Raw genomic sequence first — 24,985 nt, forward strand, 5'->3', positions numbered from 1 at the left:
AGTGGTCAGTAACTAGCCTTGGCTGTCACAGTTGTGACCCGGCAAAGGAGTGCGGTCCCTCCGCGGATCCGCAGGTGTACCGGCCGCGGCGCTGCCCTCGGCCAACCCCGCCGCTCCTCGCTGGCCCGGGCGCGGGGGGGCCTCTGCGCCCCTCTCCCAGGTGCCTCCCCACCCGCGCCCGCCAGTCCCAGCCCCGGCCCGGCCCCACTGCCTCCCCATTGGTCCCGCCCGCTCCGCTCCGCTCCGCGGCGCCCCCCGGGCGGCGGCCGCGCCGAGACGCGGCGCCGGAGGCAGCGCTGCCCCGCGGCGGCAGCGGCGGCGGTGGCGGTGGCTTAAAGCGTGCGCGGCGGCAGCGGCGGCGGCGAGGGCGCGCTCACCTGGGCGCCGCTCCATGGGCTCTGCCGCCGCGCAGGGCGGGGGCGCGGCGCTGCGGGCCGGCCGCCGGAGCTGCTGCGGGGCAGAGCCCAGGTGACCATGCGGGGGATCCGGGCGCGCCCGCCGCACACTTCGGGGAGCAGGTAGCACGCCAGGTGCGCGGCGGAACATGGACTGTCTCCTGCTGGTCGTCTGGACTTTACCTGCTGCGATTCTCGGCGGCACCTCCATGCAATTCCTGACTCTCCCGTGGCTTGGAAGCACTGTAAAGGCAGGTCGAGAGCACTTTTCTTTTGCAGTCGCCTAGTGTGCTTTGATGCCAGGTTACTGCAGTTTCTGGTGCATTATCTTTCTGCCTTCCCTTGTCAAGTAAATCTCGCCCAATACTCCTTTTCTCTCTCTTTTTTTTTTTTTTTTTTTTTTTTTTTTTGTCTTTTGCAGACCCTTCAGTTGTGCTGCCTCTGTTGCATGTCTCATGCAGCAATTTTAACCAGTGACAGCATCAGTGAATTGAACTATGGTTTGTATAGCTCTTTCTGTGTCTTGTCTATATGAACATTTGCATGGATGGTTTTTTTTGTTGGTTGGGGTTTTTTTTTGTTGTTGGTTTTTGGGGTTGGTGGTTTTTTTGTTTGGTTGGTTTTTTTGGTGGACCGAGCATTTAAAGGAAATAAGCCACAGTGATCAGGGAAACCCAAAGTGAAGCAAGTTGGCTGCTGTAAAATTGCTAACCATGGGCAGAGATTAACTGGTTAAGCCCTGTGTGCAGAAGTTAAAAGGACCAATCCGTAAGTGCAAAGCAAATGAATGAGATGGTGAATACATCCAGGGTTACATGTGTGATTAGAAGAATGAATGTGTGTGTAGCCACAACAACAAAGCCTTATGTGTCTGTTAGGAAAGCAATGAGACAAAAGTAATGAAAAGATTTGAGTGGGAGAGCAAAAGAAGCCGTGCAGTGCAGGCTGAAGGCAAACAAACCTGGAGAGAAAGGGGCTGGTGTGACTGAGAGCTTGGGAGCTGTTTGTTCCCAAGTGGCAGAGGCTAACACTTGGATGCTGATGACTTTGGGAGGTTTGAAGTGCAGGATATGCTTTTTATTGGGTGTGAGTGGAAACAAAGTATAATAGAGAACCACACCAGGGTGCAGAAAGGGAAACCCTCTTGCACCCTATCATCTGGTCACTGGGGGATTCCCTCTCTTCAGCAGCTGCTTGCATTTTTTGGCCACCAGCCTGCTCAGTGTCCTCAGCTTCTGCTGTTGATTAACACCACTCGAGGAAAGTGAAAGTTCTTGATGTATTGTTTCCACTGTCTAAGGAAAAGCAACCTCTCACTGGTTATGTTTTCAGCTTAATGTGTGTCCCATAAAGTCTGCTCAGACAAGGAGATTGATAGTTTTTGCACCATCTGTTACAACACAAGAAGGAAGGGGTTTTGTTCTTCAACAGCGTTATTTCAATTTAGGAAGAGAAATTGTTTCATTGTCAAATGCATGGACATCTTTTAGTGTTCACAGAGAAATGCAGCCCAAAAATGAAATGGGGTTGGGAAGCAGCTTGTTCAGCATAACTGCTCATATAACCAGGAAGAGGGACAGTCAGCCTGGTTCAGCAAATGGCTAAAATTCAGACACAGCTTCCAGGATGCAAGGAACCTCTGCATGGCTGGATCAACAGCAGTGATCACGTCCTTCAAGCTAGGCACCTGCTTATACAGCCAGCCAAATTGTGGCCTCTGCTTTTACTTTTCTTGGGTGCTTTAGAGTAGCTCTTAGCCTTCTCCTCACAAATAGTTTCATAATTTTTCACATATTGTATCCAAAACAATAAACTTCTTTGACATGCAATTAGCAATGGCTGACTAAAGGTTATTAGGTAGGATGTAATCTCTTTCTGCTGGAGGTCAGTTACAATTTGAAACCCAGTCTAATCAAGTCACTACAAAGAGATGAGGTCTCACTCAGTTAAGGCATTAATAAATTAATCCTTTAATCCATTTGAACGAGTGGTACAGTTCTACAAAGTCTCAGTCATGGTTATCCCCAGAGTGATACAATATTTACTGCATTCTTAGAGAAGGGAAAAAGCCCTCTCCAGGCCAAGTGGCCTTCACATTTGACAGCAATTAATACAGGGGGAGGGGAAAGCCTACAGCTCTGCTGGTGATGACAAATGTCTTCAGAAGAGTGATTGTGGGAATGTTCATAGCTATGCTAGTTAGTCTGTACCTCTCAGTGGGGCAGAAAGGAAACAAACACAGTTTGAGAGCCTGTGTGACTTGAAGGGGTGAATTTATGCACCAGGACTACACACACGTAGCCTGCAGAGCTTCCAGGCCATCCCCTGGAGGAGGGAACACTCCATGCTGTAGTGAAAGCCTGATGCTTGCTGTGCTAGAATGACACCTTATTCATTGGATACAAAAGCTGATGGCTAACTTTTTATCGTTACAGATTATGTATTTGTGACACCTGTCAAAGTGGATTCCAGTGGATCATACATTTCACATGACATTTTGCACAGTACTAGGAGAAAGAGATCAACTCAGAGTTCAGAGAGTTCCTTGCACTACAAATTTTCAGCATTTGGACAGGAACTTCACTTAGAACTTAAACCTTCGACCATTTTAAGTGACAGTTTTATTGTCCAGGTACTCGGGAAGGATGGAGTCTCAGATTCTCAGGAACATGACATTGAGCAGTGTTTCTACCAGGGATTTATAAGGAATGATAGCACCTCTTCAGTAGCAATATCTACATGTGTAGGCTTGGTAAGTGTTTATTTAAGACAAATCAACTTTAAAAGTATTTTTATATGTGGAATAGTAGCTGAAGGTATGTAATTCAAATGACATCAGTACATCATACATCATTTGGTCATTTTCCTAATATCACTAGTTGCTACTGCACTTCACGGAAGAAGCTGAGTTATGGCAAATAAACTGCATTACACTCTTTGTGTTTTTCTATCCTAGTCTTACAGGGGGGGAAAAAAAAAAGTAAAATCACCTGGAAGACTGGTTGATGTCTTAGTAATTATTTGTTATAGTTTGTGGTAGCTTTTACATTTTTACTTACTCTTAAGTGAATGCTCTTCCTGCCTTTGTGAACTACTATGAATAAAGAAAAAAGAATCTATAAGCTTGTGAGGAAAAAAGTATATTATACCTAAGTTTGTAAACTGCTTTAAGGAAGGGTGAATTTCCTAGCTCAGCAGGAGTTAAGAACCTATTTCCCCTTGTTTCCTTTGACAATTCCAGCCTCATTTGGGTTTAGAACTCATGATTAGTTGATCTCTTATGAATGTGTTAAATATTATCATTGTGTATTTCCCATTTGTGGCTGTCATCCAACTTCTTGAAAAATTACTACTCAAGTGATTTTTTTCCCCCAAATACATTTGACAGTGTTCATTGCCTGCAGAGAAGTAGAAAGAATCATCTACAGAATTAATAATTATTGATGGGTTTTAAGCCCTTGCACTTGCAAAGCAACCTCCTGTGAGAGGAGAATAAAGCAGTGACATTTAAGTGTTAGGTGTATGAAGCTATCTGTGCTTTGTGGTTGACTGGGGTCCAGAGGATATGTTGGGTCACCCTCTGGAAATCTGTTTTGCAAAGGTACTTGTCCATAAGGGCTATTAAACTGTGTGACAAGACCAAAAAAGGAGCACTTGAGACACCCAGTGTTTCCTTTGAAATAGTAATCAGTGACTTGAGAAGAAGGTGGCTCATTAGGAAGGGCTGTTGAATACTGATAACTGGTTGAAGTAGTCTGGCTTATGTTTTGAATGTTCTGCCTTTTTTTTTTCCCCCTCAGCAAGTTAGAGGAAATAGCATCTTAGAGTACATTAGAACAGTTGCAAATTTGACTTTGGAGCAGGTGCCAGGAACTGGGATGAAGCTTTCTTTTGTTTTGTGTTTTTTTTTGTGGGTTTGTTTGTTTGTTTTGTTTTGTTTTTGATGTTGTGTTTGTGCTGCTGAACTGCTAATATTGGATGTGCTTAGTTTGTTTCCGTGCGAGCTTCATTTTCACAACTACTAGCTTTTACCAGATTTATTCAGCAAAAACGTTTTCAGTTATTACAGTGATTTGCTTTTCCTCTAAGAGAAGTACTCTACCTACACACAACAGTTACAGTTTGGTGATCTTCTCCGTTTAGTCACATTTTGGGTTTTAACATGCTTTATGAGCTAAGTGAAGCTGGGCTTGTCAAGTCTTGTCTGGAAAAGGAAGGTTCAAATCTGCCTCGGGTCACAGAGAAACAGAATGTGGTGATCTTAACTGAGACTGAAATGGATCTTTTACCACTGTCTCGACATAGAGATTGTTATGACTGGTAAGCTTCACTTAGAAAAGATCCAGAAACTGATCAAGAGGGAATAAATATTTGGCAAGAACAAATTTATTATGGCAGAACCTCTTTCAGTACCTAGATTATCACCAATTAGAATCCCTCTCTTCAATCGCTTCCAAGGTTCAGCAGATTTCAACTTAAATTGTTTTTTAAACAATTAAATGAAGTAAACCTTTACTTATAATAATCTTCTGCAGAGTAGGTATCACAAATATAAGTGTTCCTGTCTCCCTGTCCATTTATTAATTCCAGTGCACCTAATGAATCCCAGGCAAATTATCAACAGGCTTCTTAGTCTTTCAATTTGCAAGGCTGCATTCTTAAAAATGTGTCGTCAGCTGTCTGTAATGACAACCACGTCATTTTTTAGTGTGATCCAAATTCAGTAATCATATGTTAAGTCTGGACACTGTGCTCTGATCAAGAGAACCTTGTGAATAGCTTCTATATCCTCTTTGCACCAACTACTTTTGTCACTTGGTTGCCCTTCTTTCCTATTTGCTTTGTTCACTGCAATTAAACCGAAAGTGGTGTTTCTTCTATATGGTTGGTAGCACTAATCTTTCCATTGTTCCTTTCATTAGCAATAGCTTCTCTACAATAAAACTGCAGTGACCCATTCTTTCAAGCTTGGAACACCACAATGTGATTTGGAAGCAATTGCATTTCAATAGACTACAGGGACTCTTTGATCTAATTTTTTGGATGACCTAGAGTATTCAGTCATTCAGCTGTCTGTTATCTGCCATTGCCTGCAGAGTAGACTTTTGAGAGAGTCTATATGAAATGGTTTGTTAGGCAGGATGACCTTAACTTAACACTGGAAAGGAGCAAGAATTTGTTGCTGTGGTACAGATCTGTTAAGAGATGTGTGTATCTTACTCACTGTTTCAATAGCTTAGTGACAGTAAGGTCCTGCATTTTTATGCTGATTTGTTGATTTGAGACCAAATGTTTCCATCGGTCAACAGAATTTTCTTCATGTGTCAGAAGGCAAACTGGATCTGTGCTCTTTGTCTGAAGAAGTACTCTGCTACACAAAGTTAACGTTCTAGGAGATGGTGTACAAGTTTCCTATGATACTGTCTCCAGCCTTTTTCATCATCAAAGTGTTTAGGTGCTTTGATTTTCTAAAGGAAACTTAGTGTCTTTTTTCATCTGCCCTTTCCTGCTTCAGTCAGCATCCGTTACCTGCTGGAATGTCTGTTACTCAGTAAGAAAACTGTGATTTGATTTGATTTTGAAAACAAAGTATCTTTTATGCAACAAATCTTGTTTAGCTCTTCCTAGGTGTCTGTTTCACCATCAAGCATTGAGTAGCAATGTCATGCTCACTTGGCAATGAAAGAGTATGACAGCTTTATTAAAATCCAGGCTTCTGTTGGGCAGATTTGCTCAGGCATTTTATCAGAAATGCCTAAAAGATGGATGTATGTTGTGCATCCTCAGAGAAATGTGTTCTGGACTGTCTGTGAAGAATGTAATACATTCCCTCCACAGAAGTTGTGATTTATTTTTTTAAAGTTTTTGTGAATGCAGTATTTTCAACTTCTTTCTTCACTGATACTCATTACTACTTTTAATAAAACTCTTGTTACTACAGCATGATTTCTTGGAGTTTCCTTCACTCCCTTAGGCTCTCTCAACTGAGATATCCAGACCAGTGGTCTGTCTTACTTCATCATCCTCCATTCTCCAAGCTGCTCTTCTTGCCAAATTCAATTATTTTTTCCCCAAACTCCTGACATGAGTAATTCCTACTTGTTTTCATTCTGTGTTTTTATTGCTACTGCTATTTAGCAATATAGTATTACTTTTACTTGCCTTTCGCTATCTGTTTGGGAAGCAGACTATGCCAAATCCACAGAATGCATAGGCTTTTCAGTTTTTCTGAAGGAAATGGTGCTGGCCACTGCTAGAATGAGACTTATTCAGTGTGGCTTTATCTGTATTCCTACCTCGTTCCTCTTGCTCCCTCTCCCATTCTTATCTACATGTGGGTTCACCATCTTTAACTCCAGTTTGATGATACCATTGTTTTGAAAAGCATTACTACTGTCTTCCAAGTCTGTGTGTAAACTGTGTTGTTTGTCTCTCTGCTGCTTTTTGTCTCCTTTCTGTCTCCTCATGTTAGGTCTGTGTATACATAATCTTTTGTGTAAAGCAAGTTGTTTGCAGTCACACAGTACATCAAGGCAGAATACAAGAGTAGCCCAGAGCTGTCAGTAGTCCAATTGTGTTCATTCTTAAAGTAATTTATAACTGTGCATTTAGGAGCAGACGTGAACAAGAACTCTGTCTTACAAACTCAAGTTCACACTGCAATCCAATACACAGCATAGAAAGTAGTGAAAAGAATGAGTAGTTTATTATATAACATTTGTGGGGATGTTGCTGCTGTTTGGAGGAGGCAGGTGAGGGTATATAGCAAGTACAAAGCCTGTGAGCCCAGGGGAAAGAAACCTATGTACAACATAAAGAAATTCTCCTACCATTCCATCTCAGAGGAGGAATAGATGACTGTTTTGAGTCATGATACGTGGTTTTATTGTTCAGGCCAAATTCAGCCCTAAGCAAATGCACTTGCCTGGAGGCCTGAGAGGCTGCACCTGCTCACACCAGAGGTGAATGTGGGCCATTCTCTCTCTGTTACTTATGTACCTCAATTAGGAGAGTAGAGTCAGCATCATGCACGAGCTAGTGCACTGGCCTTTGTTTTTGGTAAGATGTGATTGAATCTTTCATTATAAGGGGCCTCTTGTCTCAAGTTCTGTTGTGTTTGTTAGTGTCTAGTCAAGGGGAGAGAAAGAGGAGGGAAGGATGAATCATGTTACACTCATTGAGCTGTCAGAGGAGTCTACGACTGCAGAAAGGGTTAGATGTAGCACTGATAGATAAACAGGAGGTGTATTAATCCAACAGAAGTTGTGTCTAAGGGCAGGACTTTGCTCAAAGTATCAAAGAAGCCACAAAATTAAAGCTTAATGTAGTCTGGCCACCTAAGAGGCAGGAAGGCAAGGCAACTCATGTACCCATTCTTTGTAGTCCTTTAATTGCACCCTGTATTAGCATTATTTAAGTTCATGCTAACAACAGCCTCTTATTCCTAGAGCTCACACTTTATGTCCAATTAAATATGTTGAGAGAAACCCCAAGGTTCTTAGGCAGACAAACTCATATCAAAATCAGTGAGCTAGGCTGCTGGTAAAAATACAAAATAATTGCTGTTCACAATGAGGTTCCTTTGGAAACCTACAGCTGTAAAAAATAGGACAAAATTTCAGCTAGTGGGACCTTGAAGAGAACCAAAGTACAGAATGGGTGATTTGACTCATTCTCAAAACTATTTTTAGTCTATCCACGAGCCAATATCCAAATCTTACATTTTTTACCATTATACCAGCATCTGGCATATGAGTTCTTTGACTTTCTTTACATTCATACCGTTACATCTCCACCCTTTATAAAACACTAATTGTTTTACAGGATCATGATATTGTCCACAGATTTGATGGACAATTTGCCATTATTTACTCTGTGCTATGATAAAAATGAAAACAAGAAAAATCTTTACAGGAAATTGAGGTGAACAGTGGGGGAAAAGCTGTGTTCTAGAAGGTATTTTAAATTATGCTAGAAAAATACAAGACACTTTCTGGTCTCAGCCTTGAATTGACTGCTGATGGGGAATGAATTGTATGATTAGATTATGGATTGCCCTTCTCCGTATCTGTCTGATAAGGTTTCTGTTTAACTCTAGCTTTATCTCTGCGAGACAAAACCAGTGTTATCCCAGGCTTTTTGACCTTACTGATTCCTGATGGGTAAGAAATGGAATTCAAGAGGATTAATGATGGAGAAATAATCTACTTTGGCTGGACAGGAAAAAATAATAGAGGTCACATTGCTTGTAGGTTTTATATTAAACAACTTGGAAACCTGGAACATACGTAGAGGAAATACTGTGTCAGTGAGAGTACTTTAGCTCTGTCAGCCTGAACACAGTGGGCTGTGAATGTGGAACATCTCACAATGGTGCCCACAGGAGCTGATCCTCTCAGTAATTTTTTGCCTGCTCTGTTATTTTTCTGATAGTAGGAGCATGGAGATTGTTTGTTGGTGTATTTCCAACCAAACTTCAGGCTGTTGCAAGCACCACTGCTTACACTCTTCAAGGAGCTCCAGAAACAGGGAGCTGGCCATTTTTACCTAGGTGAGCTGTCCATCCTGATCTTGCTTGGTATGCAGCAGTCTTCTAAAGGAATTAGTAGCCTCTATCTAGAATTGAAACAATGGCATTTTTCTTGCTGTAGCAAGGTCTTTCCACAAAGCTTGGTTCCCACACTTTCTCTAGTCCATTAGAGAGAAGCTTGTATCAAATGCCCTCATAAGGGTCAGGAGAGTATGACCTGTCTGTACACATTTGACCTCTTCATAACAGGATGTCTTTGATGTAAATGAGGATTTTTATTTTAAGCGCCACTATTTTCATTTGGACCATCCCATCCCTGCTGCTGAGATGGAACATGCTTTCTGCTGAACAGCTGCAAGCTGCTGAACAGCTCAGATATTTCTCTTTTCAGAGACAGATTCTAATAACTAATACCAGGTTTCCATCACTAATAATTAACCTAAGTACAGTTTTATTTCTGTCTTTTTCCCCTTCTTCCTCCTCTTCAGAAGTGTTTGAGGAAGATACCAGGTTTGCACACATGAAGTATGAAGACTTTTGTTTACCCAAAACACAATGACAGTCTGTGAAACTGTAGTTCAAGTCCAACTCAAGGAGGCCACCCCTAGAGCTCTATACCTGACACAAAGCAGTAGAATGGAAAGCACAGGAGAATCTGGATTGTGCCGTCTCTCGCAGTCCGCTTAATTTGAGCAAACAGTGTTATCAAACCTGTCCTTAAACACTTCATTTGTTAGGCTTTCTTCCTCCTTAGCCTCTCTGCAAAACAGTGCCCTGATTATGATGACAGTTTGTGATTTGCACACTTGTACTCTGTTGGGAACTTGACTTTGATTTCACGTAGGCTGTCTGGTCATAATCCATCTGAATGGTCACTGGGAGTTTGTGACCAGCTCCTTAAGTCCCCCAGTCACATTGGCACCTACAGTTTTGTTTGTCACAATTGTGTTTAAGTCTATGAGATATTTCAGATAATGTTTTCTGCATTGGAACTTTCTAGGGAGGGTTTGGGTTTCTGATCCTATGCTCTTTGAAAGAGATGTTAGGTTTATTGCTGGGACTGCTATCCAGTGCTGCAAACACGGAGTGAAGCATGGAGATCTAAAGACTGTATTCAGTGTCTGTGATTGGAAATTTGCAGACCATAGATGGGAGTGAGGTAAAAACTGGGGCCATGTTAGTCAAAGACATCCAGAGCTGGGATGCCAAAAATATATTGGCCAATTCTTTAAGACTATTTCAGAGCTGTCTGCATCTGATTTCATTCTCTGCTGAGCATGAGTAATGTTGTTGACTTACAGATACATAGCCCTTCTGGGATTCTCAAGAAAATACCTGCTTTCTCTTTTTGAAAGTTGCAGTGTGCAGTGATGCCCTCACAGCATTTCCACTGCAGACAGCAGCCTTTTTAGTCAGGTGTACCCTCCAGCTTGACTCCTCACCATGTACAGAAGCTGTTAGCTCTGTGTGTCTCGCTTTTCTCTCAGCAAGCTTGCTAGAGAAGGGTTAAACTTAATTATCTCTGCAGTGAGAGCTAGCAGTGGACCTACAGTAAGCTTTATCAGCTGAAACTCAGATTTCAGTATCTTTAATATTATTCTTTTTTTTTTTCCCCCTAAAACCCACTCATTTTGTGTTAGGAAGGCTCTGACTAGCCCTCAAATGGTATCTGAATTGAACTTTAATGGATAATTACATTACAAACAAGGTTTTCCGCTGTCTTTTTGATCATGTCACTGGGAGCAGAAATGTTGGTTCTTTCTTGCCTTTTCTTATCCCATTTTAATCCCAATTCTGTTGCTGCAGGTCTACCATAAATTACACTATGCTAAAGGAATTTCCTATTGATTTGCTCTGACAGTGATTTGACCAGCTATGTGAATAGCTGATGGAAGCAGAACTTATCTTCGGTTCAGACAGTAAAGCATTGACTAAAGCTTTGAGGTAAACATTTACAGAAGAAACCTGAAATCATAATGCCTTACAGCTCAGCACAATTTACAAACATGTATTAATTAAGCTTCAGTGTTGGCTTTACTCTGTGTTGGAGGAGAACAGCATCCTGGCTCATAATAGGTTGACATCAGTAACCTTTTATTGTTTATCATGCTCGGAAGTCACTAAGAATGAGGGTGAAGAAATGTCAAATAATCAGGTCATATGCAAGTGAATGAGTCTTGATGGTTGAGGCTCGGTACCGTGGGAACCATTATTGTCCAGACTAATTTCTGGAACACGCAAGTTAATTTCTTTTTTACAATGTTAGCTCATAAGCTGGGGAAATCTGCAAACAAGTTGCACAGTCAGATGAAAATCCTTTTCCTGACTCTCATGTGTGGCTGCCCAGCTAGTTCCTGCCAAAAAAATAGTAGAAGAAAAAAGTCTGATGACAAAGATAATAGGTCTTGAAGTTATTCTTGCTGGAATAACAAGGCCTAGCTCAAACCTGCTTAATAGAAGAGGAAGCTGAGGCAATAAAGTGATATTTACTTGCACAGACAATAGGGCGTTGCCTTTTCACTCTTCTGTGGCATTAGCATTTCTAGCTGCCCCACTATGTACACAGCACACTCAGGGCTTTATTCTTTGAGGGCTGGATTCTTGCTGTTCACAGTGGGATCACTTGAATGCTTGTGCCTGCCTCCCTAATATATGTTAATTGAAGGACTTTTTGTGTCTCAACATCTTTATTAATATTAACGGAATGAGAGTTTTAATAGACCTATACAAAAATATGCTTGACCTAGCTTGAGCCCTCACTTTTGTTTTTATACTCTGCAGCACAGTGTGGCTTCCAACTCATTTAAGAACGTAATATTATATTCTGTGGCAGAATACACAAACTATATGAAATGTGGATTACTGTTCAGATATGCAGTTTCTTTGCCATGAGATACAGAATTTATATAACACCAGAATATAATTAGCTTGGTGGGGTTTTTTAATAATTAAAACCAGATTTGCTTTTTCTTCAAGCAAATTACTGCATTTCAGTGAAAATAGTGAGCATTTCATTTTCTTGAGACAGAGTTATGCCACACAACTATTCTTTTTTTTTCCTTTTTTTTTTTTTTCTTCAGAAGAAGTCATCAAAACTGAGTCTTAAAATGAGGCTCAAGAAAGATTTCAGGTTAGCACTGTAATCAGAATATAAACTGGTCATGGTCAGGCATAGGTGTAAATGTAACCCAGTTTCATTTCTTGTTAACACCTGACAGAAAGTTGCTTTGTTAGATGCAAGTATAAATTGAAGATTAAAATGCCAGTTATGGGCTAGGGCTGAGTTGTTGGGTTTTTGTTGCACCCCACTGTGGACAATTACGGTAGGACAAGACGGAATCCTCTGTCACCTTGGCACTTTTTCTGACAAAGGATCATTATAGTCTGACTTGTTTACAATAGATGTCTCTGAGATCACTTCAGATAGCAACCTACACAACAGCATCTCCAGCCTGCAGTGTTTCTCTGTTGGCTTCTCTTTGTGCCAGAAGTCATGCTGAAAGCCATATAGATATTGTTTGCGCTCCCGACATCGTATGCTGATGATCAGATTGTTATCCTCCCTCTAGCAGCAAAAGCTTGAACAAAAACAGGAGTGGGAATAGGACATTCTCCATGCCAAGACAAGTGAGTAGCTGATGTCTATTGATTACTGCAGGACAATCTGCCAGTCTCATTGATGTGTACTTGCTGCTTTGTGGATTGCATCAAAAGCCTGTAGTGAGTAAAAGGTTTTATGCTGACTGCTTTGCATCAGAACCTGGCCTCAGGAAGATTCTCTTTTTCTTCCTCCCTACATTGTCTTGGCTCTTGAGCCAAGAGGCACACCATTTCTTTTGGGAACTTCACTAGAGTCACTGTTTGGTTTAGAAGGACATTTTGCAGATGCAAAGTACTCCTGCCTTGTCAAGAAAGTGAGGCATGTCCATTTGTACTGGGAAACCCAAAACACATCTCGTAAATAATCCAAGGTGGTGATTTCACTGAATCAGAAGTGAGATGAAGGAAAACGGCTTAACTGAAGGGCCAAGAAACCCATCTGCAGATAGACACTATGCTGTTCTCATCAACCACTCAGACAAGTAACAGCCAGGAGAGAAATGAGGCAAGAGTCCAGAGAGTTTCCCAGAGAGCCAGCTGCTGCTACTGCTGCTAGGAAATGCACTGAAGTGCTTGGCATCTGGTACCTGCAGTTGCCAGATATATTTCAGTGTGCTAATGCCAACTATTTTAATTCCACTGTGCTGCCAGCGTATTAGGACAATGAACAAGTAAGGAAAGCACCAGGGTCACCAATAAATATGAAGTCAAGAATAAATGCAAAGAGTTTACTTGGCCTAATCCTGGTCAAGTCCTAATAAAGTCAAGTTGTGGCATTGGGAGAAGGAGGAAAGTAGTATTTGAAGCTTGTATCTCATTAGTCAGGAGATGGACCTTATAATCTTTGATCCACAAAAGTGTGCATTGATGTTATCACTTGTCTTCCTTGGAGCACCTGTAGAAGGCAAGACCTCATTTGCCTTCTGCTCTTGGTAGAAGAGCCAAATAATTGCAGAGAGTAGAACATGTGATCTGCTACATAAATAGTTAGTGGATTCCTCTGATTACTCTGCTTACTGGAGAGTTCTGGGTGGTCATTTTAGCTGCCTGAGGCACAGAGTGTCCTGTGGGTCTCACTTAATGAAGACCATGCATGAACCCAAATACAGGGTAGGAGCCATGACAGAACAGCATGCAGCTGGTTCCATGTGGCATTGAACACCAGACTAATGGTATGGTGCTGACAAAGGTTTGCTTCTCCACCAGCCCGTGTGACAGATGAAATATCAGTAGAAGGACAGTTTAGACCAGAAGCTGAATCAGAAAGAGAGATTGGTAGTTTACCATAGACAATGGAGGCTGGAAACAAAAACATGCCAGACTTTGGGATTGACCTGCGAGTATTGTACCAGTTCTATTTACAGGTTTCCAGCTGTTGGGTTATGGTGCCATGAGAAGTTTGTTTTTGTTGTAATTTTCCAAGCATTTCTTGAAGCCTAGCTTTTGCTACTCAGAGTAACACCACAACACCAAATTAGCTGGAAATAGCTTGAGGGCTGAGAGAATTGTATTTTTTTTTTTTTTTTTTTTTTTTTTTTTTTTTGTAGTTTGACAGGTTTTATTTAGCAATTTTAAAGATTACAGTTTGGAAAGTCAGGGACAGGCTCTAATGTGAGAAACAAAACAGAAGAAAATATTATTTGCCCAGAATGGCGGTCTGTCTTCTGCCAATTAGCATTGCTGTGTAGCAAAGGTCGCTCTGCCTCACAGCCCCACTTCTGTTAGGTTTAACAGAAGATGTGAAGCATTCTCCCACTGGGATGGCTGTTTCCTACTCTCCCTCAGCCTGCTGTACTTACAAATACTTAAAGAGTGGATGTAAGGAAGATGGGACCAGTCTTTTTACAGTGGTACTCAGTGACAGGACAAGGGGTAACAGGCACAAATTCGAACACTGGAAGTGCCATCTAAACATCAGGAAGGACTTTTTTAGTTTAAGGGTGATGGAGCACTGGAACAAGATATCCAGAGAGGTGGTGGAGTCACCATCTCTGGAGACTTTCAAAACCCTCCTGGATGTGTTCCTGTGTGACCTTCTTTAGGTGAGCCTACCTTGTCAGCGAGTTTGGGCTAGGTGATCTTCAGAGGGCCCTTCCACTCCCTCTGTATGATTCTTTGAATGGTGCCCAAGATACCTCAATCGATATGCCACATACCTTTCATGACAGCTTAGCCTGTGGACCTGACTTGCATTTTACTTGGCAGTAAAAAGGAGGATAAATTTATAGATCTGTACATATATATCTAAAGCAGTGCACTGAATTGTAGCCAATCTTGTAATATTAATTTTACAAAGGACACTGAAATCCAGGATCCATTATGACCTATTAATATATTGGTGTTTCCTTAAGGTTGCACAATGCAATGCTATTGTCTGTTCTGCCAATCAATAACTGTATTATGTGCTAGCAAAACAGTAATTATTATTTAAATCAAAACCTTGGGGTTTTTGTTGGTTTTGGGTTTGGGTTTTTTTGTGTGTCTGTTGTTTGCTTTTTTTCAGGAAGGGACTTATGTTTTAAAGAGAGCATTGCTGGGATTTCTCTCTGATTTTTGTAGCAAGTGGATGGATGCAGGGTTATTGTAATAAACGATAGTGTAGATATGAGTCTTGCATGACTTCATCCTATGCTAAAGGTGTAAGTCTCTATAAGTATGTAAATTATCTTAGAAAATTTATTTACTCTTCCAAAAAAATCAAATTCATTCAGGGTTGGTGAAATTTGTGGGAATTAGTATAAATAATTCGAAAAATTATGATGGCTCATTGTCCTGTTGGAGTAGTTTTGAGGGGTTCAGTGGAGGCATATAAAGAGAAGCCCCAGACAGGGGTGACTAGATATGAAATCTTGGGCTGAAACTATTCCAACAGGATGGGGAGTGTAGTTTAAACCCTCCCTTACCTTACTAATGTTCCTGTGCATGCTGGCTCTCCACAGCAAGATGTTTGATTGATTCGTAGCAACTGATGGGCCGTTTAAAATTACAAAGCTTCCAGTTTCCTTGCTCCTGACAGATAAAGAGGGTGGGCTTTTCCTGATTGTATGATACACTTTCAAAACGTTTAAGTTCCCTATGGTGCTATTTGTGACTAATTTACTTCCACAGCACATTAACGCGGCTGGTTTTATGCTGTGGGAGGAGTGTGTAGTGTAACATGCTGTGAAGAGAGGAAATGTTTCACAACAAGAGGTCCTTCTGGCTTTCCTCTGTTTACATTACCACCTGGAAAGAAGAAAAGGTGGAGTAAATGACTGATGATCCAGATGGATTGCATGAACAGTCACATCTTTAGTCATGAAACATTAAGCTGGGCAATTTCAGAGAGATGTGTCAGCATTGCACTTTAACTCCTGGAAACACCTAAGAAAATGTGTAGGCACAAATAGGGCTTTGCTGCCTTCACCCCAGGAGTCTTTGGTCAGGCAATGCACCCTCAGTGGCAACTGAGCGGGCAGTTTGTATTGGGGAAGAGTCAGGGATGCTCTAATGTGAGGGACAGGAGCTTGAGGACAGTTCTAGTAGAGAAGTTAGAATCTGAGAATGATAAATCAGAGGCTGTGCAAGCAACATGGAGCTTCAGAGAGACTCAGCATGAGAAGATCACCATTTTTACTTTCCACATTCACTTTTCTAATTCTTGCCTATGAAACCTCATGTTTATGGGAGCTAGTGTGCTTTGACACTACTCCTTTGACTCATGCAGCACTTCACAGCACACCAAGCCTATCCTTGTTTCTGAGTAAGGGCTCGAGATACAAGAGTAGCCAAAGCATGCAACAATTCTCTCAATTTAGGCCTGAATTCTACAGAGAACAGCTGCTGGCTCTGTGTCATGGGGCAAACTCAGGGACTAATTTATGGGAGAGAGGAGTGTGGATGAATGTGCAGAGTTTTAAAGCAGGACAAGGACTAGTGCTGTATGTCTGAGCACTGCTGATGGCTAGTGTTTGGCTACAAGTAGGAAAGCAAAGAATCTTTAGGCCCAGCTATACTTGGCAGTATCATATCGTGAAGGCAGGTTTCATGGCTATAAACAGGAAGCTTTTTTATGATGTTGAATATAGCTGTCATTTGCTACATTTATTCTTGTCAAATAACTCACTTCTTGTTCAAAAGCCCACCATAAACTAAGATCTGGGTGCTAAAAATGTTTGTGTGATTATCTAAATGTTATAGGAGTTGCTATTGTGGATGTTTTTTAATGTTGTGAAAAACTGACAGTAACTGAGTGGATCTCTGGGGTGGTGCTGCCTTGTATGCCAGATTTAATACTATGAATTGCACTCCAGGTTTTACTGACTTGCCATTTCTTGGGGGAAAAATGTGATTCAGACACACCTAGGTTGCTGTCGTGTTTGAAAGGTGATTTCAGCAAAAGAAGATGAAATTTAGTCTTTCCTGCTCCCCTCCTTTTCCCAGTGGGGCTAAGTGATCACACTTTATAAATGTGAGAAATGGAGAGCATTGTAGGAAGGGATTTCTTTGTTATGGACAAACTGTCTCAGACTACAGTGAATGTGACTGTGCATTTCTGGGTCACCTACAATGTAGTGGTGGCGTTTCTTGGGAGTGGGGCCATCCAGTAGTGTGCCAAGGGACAGATCTTGGGCAGAACCATGTTTGAGGGCTGTGTCTCTGAGTGGGACATTTGCCAGCATGGAACCCTGTGAGATGGCACATACCTAGCTGTGCTGTGACCTGTTTTTAGTGCAACTGGTCACTGCATCTCAGTTGAAGCTACTGAGCGACATCCTGAAGGTTGTGGCTGGAAGGTGGAGGAATCTTAATAAAGAAACCCAACCACAGTCAAATGTGAGCCTTCACAAGTCTCTTTTGAGCATTTACTGGGTTGATTACAACATTCTGCCTATAAAATTGAGAAATAAGCAACAGAGAAACTCAACTGCTGAAGAACCAGAAGTTTAATCTAGATAACTCAGGCACCAGCCTGACATTCTCACTCTTGGGCCATCTTTACTTCTTGTTTTTCATTCCCATAATGGCCTAAACTCTTCTGTTCCACTCCCTTTTTTTGCCTTCCCACATAGATATTTCAACATATGTATACGTCTGTGTATGTGGAATATCAGCAAAGTTGATACTTTACTCCCTGCAGAGTTTCTTGCAACCACTCTCTCATGTAACTAATCCGTAGCAATGTATATTCCAACAAGGAAAATTAAAAGGTTGGGAACCACTGACCTAACTTCTTAGTAAGCAATACAGCTGGCAATCAGATGTAACCCGAGCTCCTCGTTATTAGAGCTGCCTGAGCTATTCATAGCAAAGTCAAATTGCTGTGGGAATTGAGCTGGATTTATTTTGTTTGAATGCACGTTATCCCAGGTCAGACAGGCTCAGATCTTCTGCCCCCTCAAATTCATTTGCATCAGCTCTGCCAGGCTGAAGCTTTCATCTGGAGGATGTTTTCTGGAGAAAAGTGGGTATGGGTATTGAAGCATTTGCTTTGGGGCTTTGATCCAGTCAGTGTAAGTCATGAAGCCAAGACCTCCAAACAGACTGAAGGGTCTACCATCAGCTAGCCCTGTATGGTGTCCAAGTGTGTTGGGTGTCTCTCCATCAAGTACAACTTCAGCAGGGTGTCTTGTAAGGGAGAGGGAGTCTCTCAGGTTAGTGCACCACTCTCACTCATGATATGAAATCTTTGGAAAGGTCCAGCTGCCAAGGTTCCATCAGCACAGAAAAATAGACATTTTCACAAAAAAAAAAATCCCAGGTTTGATTCTAGTACATGTGACCATAAAGGCTAAAAAGAACTCTTAAAACTGAGTTAAAAATAGTTCAAATCAGAAAGAAAACAAAACACCAAAGCCCTTCAACATTATCTTTAACAATCTCATAATTCATGGCATTTCCTGAAAGACCTGATTCATGACCTTTAATGTTTAGAGTTGCTTGTCTGATAGGGAGGAATGTTCCTGATCAGAAACACTCAAGCAAGCATCTGTTAACGCTAAGTACCTATGGAAAAGAATTTCCAAGTACTGATTTTAGTTATCTATCATCAATCCTTTATTTTTTTCCCTCTTCTTTTTTTCCCCCCTAATCTTACTGGTTTTGCCTTTATCACAACTACAGGAGCAGAAGATTCATTAAGAAGACATGCACTTTCCCTAGAATATTAGTGCATCTGAATTCTATCCACAGAAAATTGATTAGCTGTACACAAAGGAGGAGGAAAATCTTGCCAGAACATTTTCTTTGCACCTAATCCTTCAGGGAACATGAATAATTTGTAGCAAACCAACTTGAGGGTGAAATTCTGCCCTGTCCAAAGGTCTGTTAAAGATCCAGGCATCTTGAAGTCGCATTTAAGAGAAGCATAAATGGTGCTTCTATTTTATGCTGTTACGCAGAGTGAGGCCTTGAGCAACCAAGTCTAGTTGAGAGGCACAGAGGCATCCCTGCCCATGGCAGGGAGGTTGGAGTAGGTGATCTCGAAGGTCCCTTCCAACCTAAGCCATTCTATGACAGGGCTACATTTTCTACGCTTCAAAATTTCTCTAAGATACATCTCTGCTCACACTTCAAGGATTCTCTTAGGCTGTGCACTCAGAGATACATGGGATGCTAGATTAGGAGACTGAAAAAGCCACCTCCTGAAGTCAGTTGTTGTGTTGTGTTGTTCTTGATGTACCATCAGTACTTAATCAACTGTAAGACAGCAGATGACAAATAGTGGGCAGCTTCTTTTTAGGAAAAGTGAAGCAGAAATGCATTCATCAAACAATCCTCCTGTTTCCTGTTTGCATTGTGAAGGATTTCAGAACTGTCATAACCAATAACGTGTCTAGATTTTATCTTGGACTTAGAGGGGTTTGCTTAAATAGACCATAGCCAAGTGCTTGTGCAGCTACCAAGCCTACACTCGAGCTGCTGGGTTTAGCTAATTGCTTTCCAGAGCCAGTATAGCCAGCCAAAGAATCGTACTGATGGGATCAAGTGATCTTGAGTGCAACTTGGTAAACCTTTGACACTTAACTTAAATATTATTAGTGTCTAGTTAGTGTTGCAATGCTGTAGTTTACATTAGTATTTTTCTCCTGTTCATTTATCGTGCCCACTTCTGTATTTAAAAAAACCCCAAAGCATGAGAAATGAAGGAGCTCCCATACTGACAAGCAAGCATTTAATCTGTGGCAAAGCAATCAAATTGTTAGTTTGAGAATATCTCATTACCCTGCAATAAATCCCAGTTTAACACATTTAAATACCAGGAACTGGTTCAATTACCTTAAGTGGAGGAACAAACAAGAATATTTCCGTATTTGCCATATGTTGACAGAGGGTTGCATAAAGATGTTTTAAGCAAGTTCAGTCAACTGCAGAAACACAAAAGCACCATTCAGAGATAATGCTGGCTTTGTTCATATAGGAATAATTAAAGACATGCGATTTTGTTACCTTGTTGGAATAATTGCTGAATGTTCTGCATGGCACTTCTTTTGAGCAGCCAAACTGAGTTCTCTTTCATGACTAACTCAGACTGGCAATTTAAACATCATAGTCTCCTTCTGTCACATCCTCAGATAATAGAGTGCTATACTGTTAAGAACTCCTTAACACTCTACAATTGCAAGAAATCTATATTGTGTTAGAAAACAGAATAAATGGAGTTATTTTTTTGAGTCACTTTGAATCTAAAGAAAAAATGTGATCTGCTGTAGCATTCTGAAGTCATAATAGGCAAACAGTGATTCTGCTGTTTCTTCCATGATAAAAGTGTGTGGTTTAGTGTGTATGAAGGCCATTAACTTAACCTAAACATTTGCTGTGGTACAGAGCCAGGTACTTCAGTCTGGTGAAAATCAGTAAAGGTCTGCTGAGGTTATTCTCATCAGCCAAGGACCCAGTCCAATAAAACATTACATCTATATTTCTCTGACTCAGGGTAGTTGTCAGTAACTGCCCATGTACAGACTTGATACTTTTCTGAAGGATGGGTGAAATTTGCTTGGCAAACATAAAAGCTAGGGAAAAGTTTAGTTCACTGCAATTCCCTTTCTCTTGGTGTGTTTGCATGCCTTTGTGCTGCCTGGTTTGGGATAGGATCAAAAATGAACATACTCTGAGTTTTACTCGTGGGATTTCTGACTTTAGTAATACATGTGTATTATTGGAAACCTCATGAGAGTCCACTCTCACCAGTTTCCCAGAACATTTTCTTTCCCAAATTGGTATAAACCCACTTTGAAAATGATTGCAGAGATGATATTCAGCTCAAAGGGAGCTCCTGTGTGCTTAACACTCTTTAAAAATCCAGGCTTCTCACTTTTTGTTGGAGAATCATGGATGGGGTCCCTGTCACTGTGCCTCAGGAGCTTGTTCTGATTTACCCAGTGCAGCAGTACCATCTGTGTCAAGCGCACTTCTCAGGGGGCAGACGCTGTACAAGGGTAAAACACGCCTCAGCTCAGTTAGCTGCTGCTGTCCCCTTTGCATTTACCACCCAGAAAAGGGGCTGTAGGTCAAAGCAGAGAGGGAATGGATTTCTTTAATTACATGATTTACTGCCATTGGTTTGGCTGTTTGCTCGTGATGCTTCCCAAGGGTAAAGATATCTTTCACCTCAGCAACATGCTCTGCAATCCAGCTCCTTCTTTCTGCTTTGCCAGATATCTTGCTTGTCATTTTTTTTTTTTTAACCTAATTTCACATCTTAATTTGCTCATTTTGATTATATTTTCCAGAGCACTGACATTTTGACCCTAACCTGAGAGGTGCTCAATAACCCATCTCTCAAAAAGTCAGTGAGCGATATCGGGTGTCTGCAATTCCAGGTCAGGCTGTACTATACTGCTGGCTGTAATTCTTGGAAGGAGTTTTGCTTATGACTGTAGTAAGATTATAGTCTCACATATTTTTCAGACTACCAACTTAACCCATCCCAAGAGGTGAGTCTACTTCATTACACATTCTCTAAAGAGACAATAATTTATTTAGACTGCTTACACGATGCAGGATTGCTATGAACAGCCTTGTCCTAGTATTCGTTGAATAGCCTTGCTTTGTATAAGATGAATGTTGGCAGACTTAACAGGACTTTATTCTTCCTGGGATTGCTTGGCATGTATGAGAAAACTGAATCTCTTCTTCATTTTCAAAGCTTGACCCCAACCTTGTTCTAAATGGCTGGCACTTCTCTTGCTGCCTTGACAGGATTTTGTATCAAGCTGCTGCTGTGTGCACAGGGGGCTGCCATCTCCATATGGGTTTTTCTGAGTATGCATTTGAAACAGATCTGCTGTTCTCCAAGCTGCTGGCCATGAATTAGATGTTACAAAATGCCATGTAGACACAAATGATGTGCAGTGCTTGAGCTAATAACTTAGTCTCTTAACAGCTAAGTTGCTTCTAGTTTGAGGTTGTTGCTACCATCTGCTTTGGAGCATGTGCCGAATGAATATAGGGTTGATCACAAACAGGAAGCTCATTTCTGTACTCCATGAAGGGATTGCCATTATCTGCCTGTAAAACCTGAGGGAAGAACCTCATCTCCTCATAAGTCTGTGGTGGAATCCGAGCAGAGGTACAGGAGTTATGAGGAGACCTCTTCCTTCTAGCACAGGGCACCGTGCATTTGTATTTGAAACTGATGTCTGCCCAATTCTGTAGTCTGGGCCCAAAGGCAACTTTCAGCTAAACTTCAGCTATTGCAAAGTAGCTCTAAGTTGTGTGAATATCTTCATGTGCTCTGGATCTCCATCATACCTTCTTTCTGCTTCCAAGATGCTCATTATTCCAGTATGGGAAGCAGTCTGGTGGACAAAACCCACAGGAGGACATGTGGTCTAGGGGAGTCTCCTCCAGCAAGAGGATTCTTTGGTGGCAGAGATCAGTCTTTTGTGTTTCCTTTCTGGTACCAGCAGAGAATCAGGGTAGAAAAGAAGAGTTTGATTAAAATGAACTGTAGCTAAAAGCTTTTCATGAATTTCCACGGCAAAGTGAATGAGAAAATAGTGCTGTGATATGAGATAGTCCCAAAAACACTGGGGTGTGAGTACTAGATACTGCATCTTTGACCACAGCCAATTTTAAATCACTGGCAATCATGGTCCTTAGGTTCCTCTCATTCTTTATAGGATGAGAAAATACTTAATTTACTCTTTTATTTAAGTACAACTAAGAACTGTACTTTATGTTTCTGTACTTTACGTCCTGTAACTGTTGTTAAGATGTGTTTGAATCAATGAGTTGTGTTTTGTAGGAGCTGGACAGAAGTCTTGGATCAATGTCCACTGAAGTCTGTGGAAAGCTGTATGCCAATTTCAGCTGGCCTTTTGTCAAGTCTTTTAGAACTTTGCATGACTATTTGGAACTATTTTAATGGGTGTGAAACACCATTTAACTCTTCCTTCTAAGAGATTTTTCATCTTGAGTACATGCACACCCACCTAATGGTATAGACTGTTCATTTCTTTGGACATTGGTTTGGCTGCTCTCAGTTAACTGACAGTGGATTTTTTAACACCTATTTTTAGGTGTATGCTCATAATGCTGAATAAAACATTCTGGATATAAGTAGTTATTCCTTAGACAATACATGCAAACCTTTTTAGAGTTTTATTTTGCTGACATTTTCCTATCTTTGTACAAACTGTAATTTAACTTTGCGTCAGTCAGTATTAAGTAATGTTTAGCTGAGACACTGCTGTTCCTTTATTCATATGTTTCAGTTCTCAGTTTCATTGCAGTATGCTTCTTACCTCATTATTTGCATCATTTATGAAACTCCTGTAGTTTTAATATGCATATGGCCAAGCTGTTGCCTTTAATTTAATTAGCATCTAAAGAAAATGCCTTGTATTCAAACTGGTAATCCACAGCCATGAGATTCTTCTAGTTTAGAGCAAGGGTTTGTCTGTCTCTAACTTAGATTTGTTAAATTATAGACAAAAACCAGAAGTTCTCAAAGTCCTTCACTCTTTTTTGGTTGATTGGGTTTTTTTGGTTGTTTGTGGGTTTTGTTGGTTTTTTTTTTATGGAGAGTCTGTTTTTTGGAGGTGCTGAAACTTCAAAACGAATTAGGTTTACAGGCTGGTAAGATGCCAAAGGCTTCACTCAGAGTCTAAGGACACAGGAGGAGCCAAACAGAAGTAGCTTTTGTGCTGTTTCAGTAAGAGGCCCATGAGACCTGTTAGAAATGAATATATCTGTATGTGACACTCAGAACCATTTCATGTGGGTCTAAAGTCAGTGGAAGATTTACCTGGTTTTGTATAGCTAAGAGCAACTTTCAGTGGTTTAAAAACTTCTCCTTATTTTTATTCATTAATCTGAATTTAATGACAAGAATTCTTGAAGCAGATATTTTATTATAGTCTCCCCTGTCTAATTTTCACTTTTGAGACTCTCCTTTTGAAAAACACCATGAAAACAGAACAAGTGCCTTACCTTGGTGTTAACACCCTGATATGAAGGATTTCACAAAGGGGGATTGGATCTGAAAATTCCTTTGCCCATAATAAATAGCAAGTGGGAGGAATGTTGCCTTTGCATTTCTTCTCAACTCTTCTGCAAACAAACTGCAAGTTCCTCTAATTTATTGATTCGGAATTATTTGCTAGCTACCCAGATCAATGCCTGTCTTTCAATTTACATTCCAATGGAAGGGAATATCCCATGCAGAAGGGCAGCAAATACATGTTGTGAGGGAAGAACAGCAGAACAACAAATTCCAACTGAGCAATCTCTTGGGTTTTCCTTCCCACCATATTCTCACAATTACTGCTATTATTAGTGATAGCCACAGTGGGAGAGAAAGGGAATAGACAGGAATCCCTGGTCTTTTTCATGCTGTGTTGTCTAGACTTAGTAAGAATGTTAAGATTTTGTCATCCTGCTTCCTCTCATAGTGTTATAATTGCAGAGAATCTGAACAAATGGAGTTTTGACCTGTCTGCCTCTCTCCTTGTTGGGTCCCAAACCCATCAAAGTTAATGGAAAGATATCCCTAAGTTCTGATTCAAGGAAAACCACACAGCTGAAAGCTGTGCTGGCAATAGGAAAACTAATGCATACATTGCCATGAGAATTTTGACAGTACTTGGTAATCTACTGAAGTATGTGATCTGGATAAACATGGCATCTAGTTCACAATTAGAGGGATCTTTCAGGTATTTGTGAAAAAAACACTAGGAGTTGTTGTGTGTGTGTTTGCTTGTTTTGTGGGGTTTTTTTTTGTTAACACACTGCCCGTGAGTACAGACAAGCCAAAATACCCCTTTGGAGGTCTCTTCCAACCCAGACCATTCTATGAAAACCAGGACTTCAATTCAGAACTGAAATTCCTTGGCAGTGTAAAGCTAGAAAAGATGAGTCTGTGCTGGTATCCTGCCTCTGTGCTCTGGCGTTTCCCAGCCAACGTGGCCATAGTCATAGGCCACTGCTTTACCTCAGACAAACATCCAAGAATCTGCAAGAGAAGTATCTGGCA

General features: G+C 41.1%; 1 protein-coding gene across 1 annotated transcript in view; it reads left to right on the forward strand.

Annotated features, from left to right (window-relative positions):
* The first annotated feature begins 354 nt into the window (after nucleotides 1–354).
* The window catches only part of ADAMTS18 (ADAM metallopeptidase with thrombospondin type 1 motif 18), a 78,290-nt gene continuing 53,659 nt past the window's right edge, over nucleotides 355–24,985 (forward strand). The window contains exons 1-3 of the mRNA XM_054170162.1: nucleotides 355–646; nucleotides 817–895; nucleotides 2,831–3,147. Coding sequence (XP_054026137.1) covers nucleotides 545–646; nucleotides 817–895; nucleotides 2,831–3,147 — 498 coding nt within the window. The 5' untranslated portion in view covers nucleotides 355–544. The remainder of the gene's footprint in view (nucleotides 647–816; nucleotides 896–2,830; nucleotides 3,148–24,985) is intronic.

This window comes from Dryobates pubescens, chromosome 19 (genome assembly GCF_014839835.1).
Source record: "Dryobates pubescens isolate bDryPub1 chromosome 19, bDryPub1.pri, whole genome shotgun sequence".
In the NCBI taxonomy this organism is placed as follows: Eukaryota; Metazoa; Chordata; class Aves; order Piciformes; family Picidae; genus Dryobates; species Dryobates pubescens.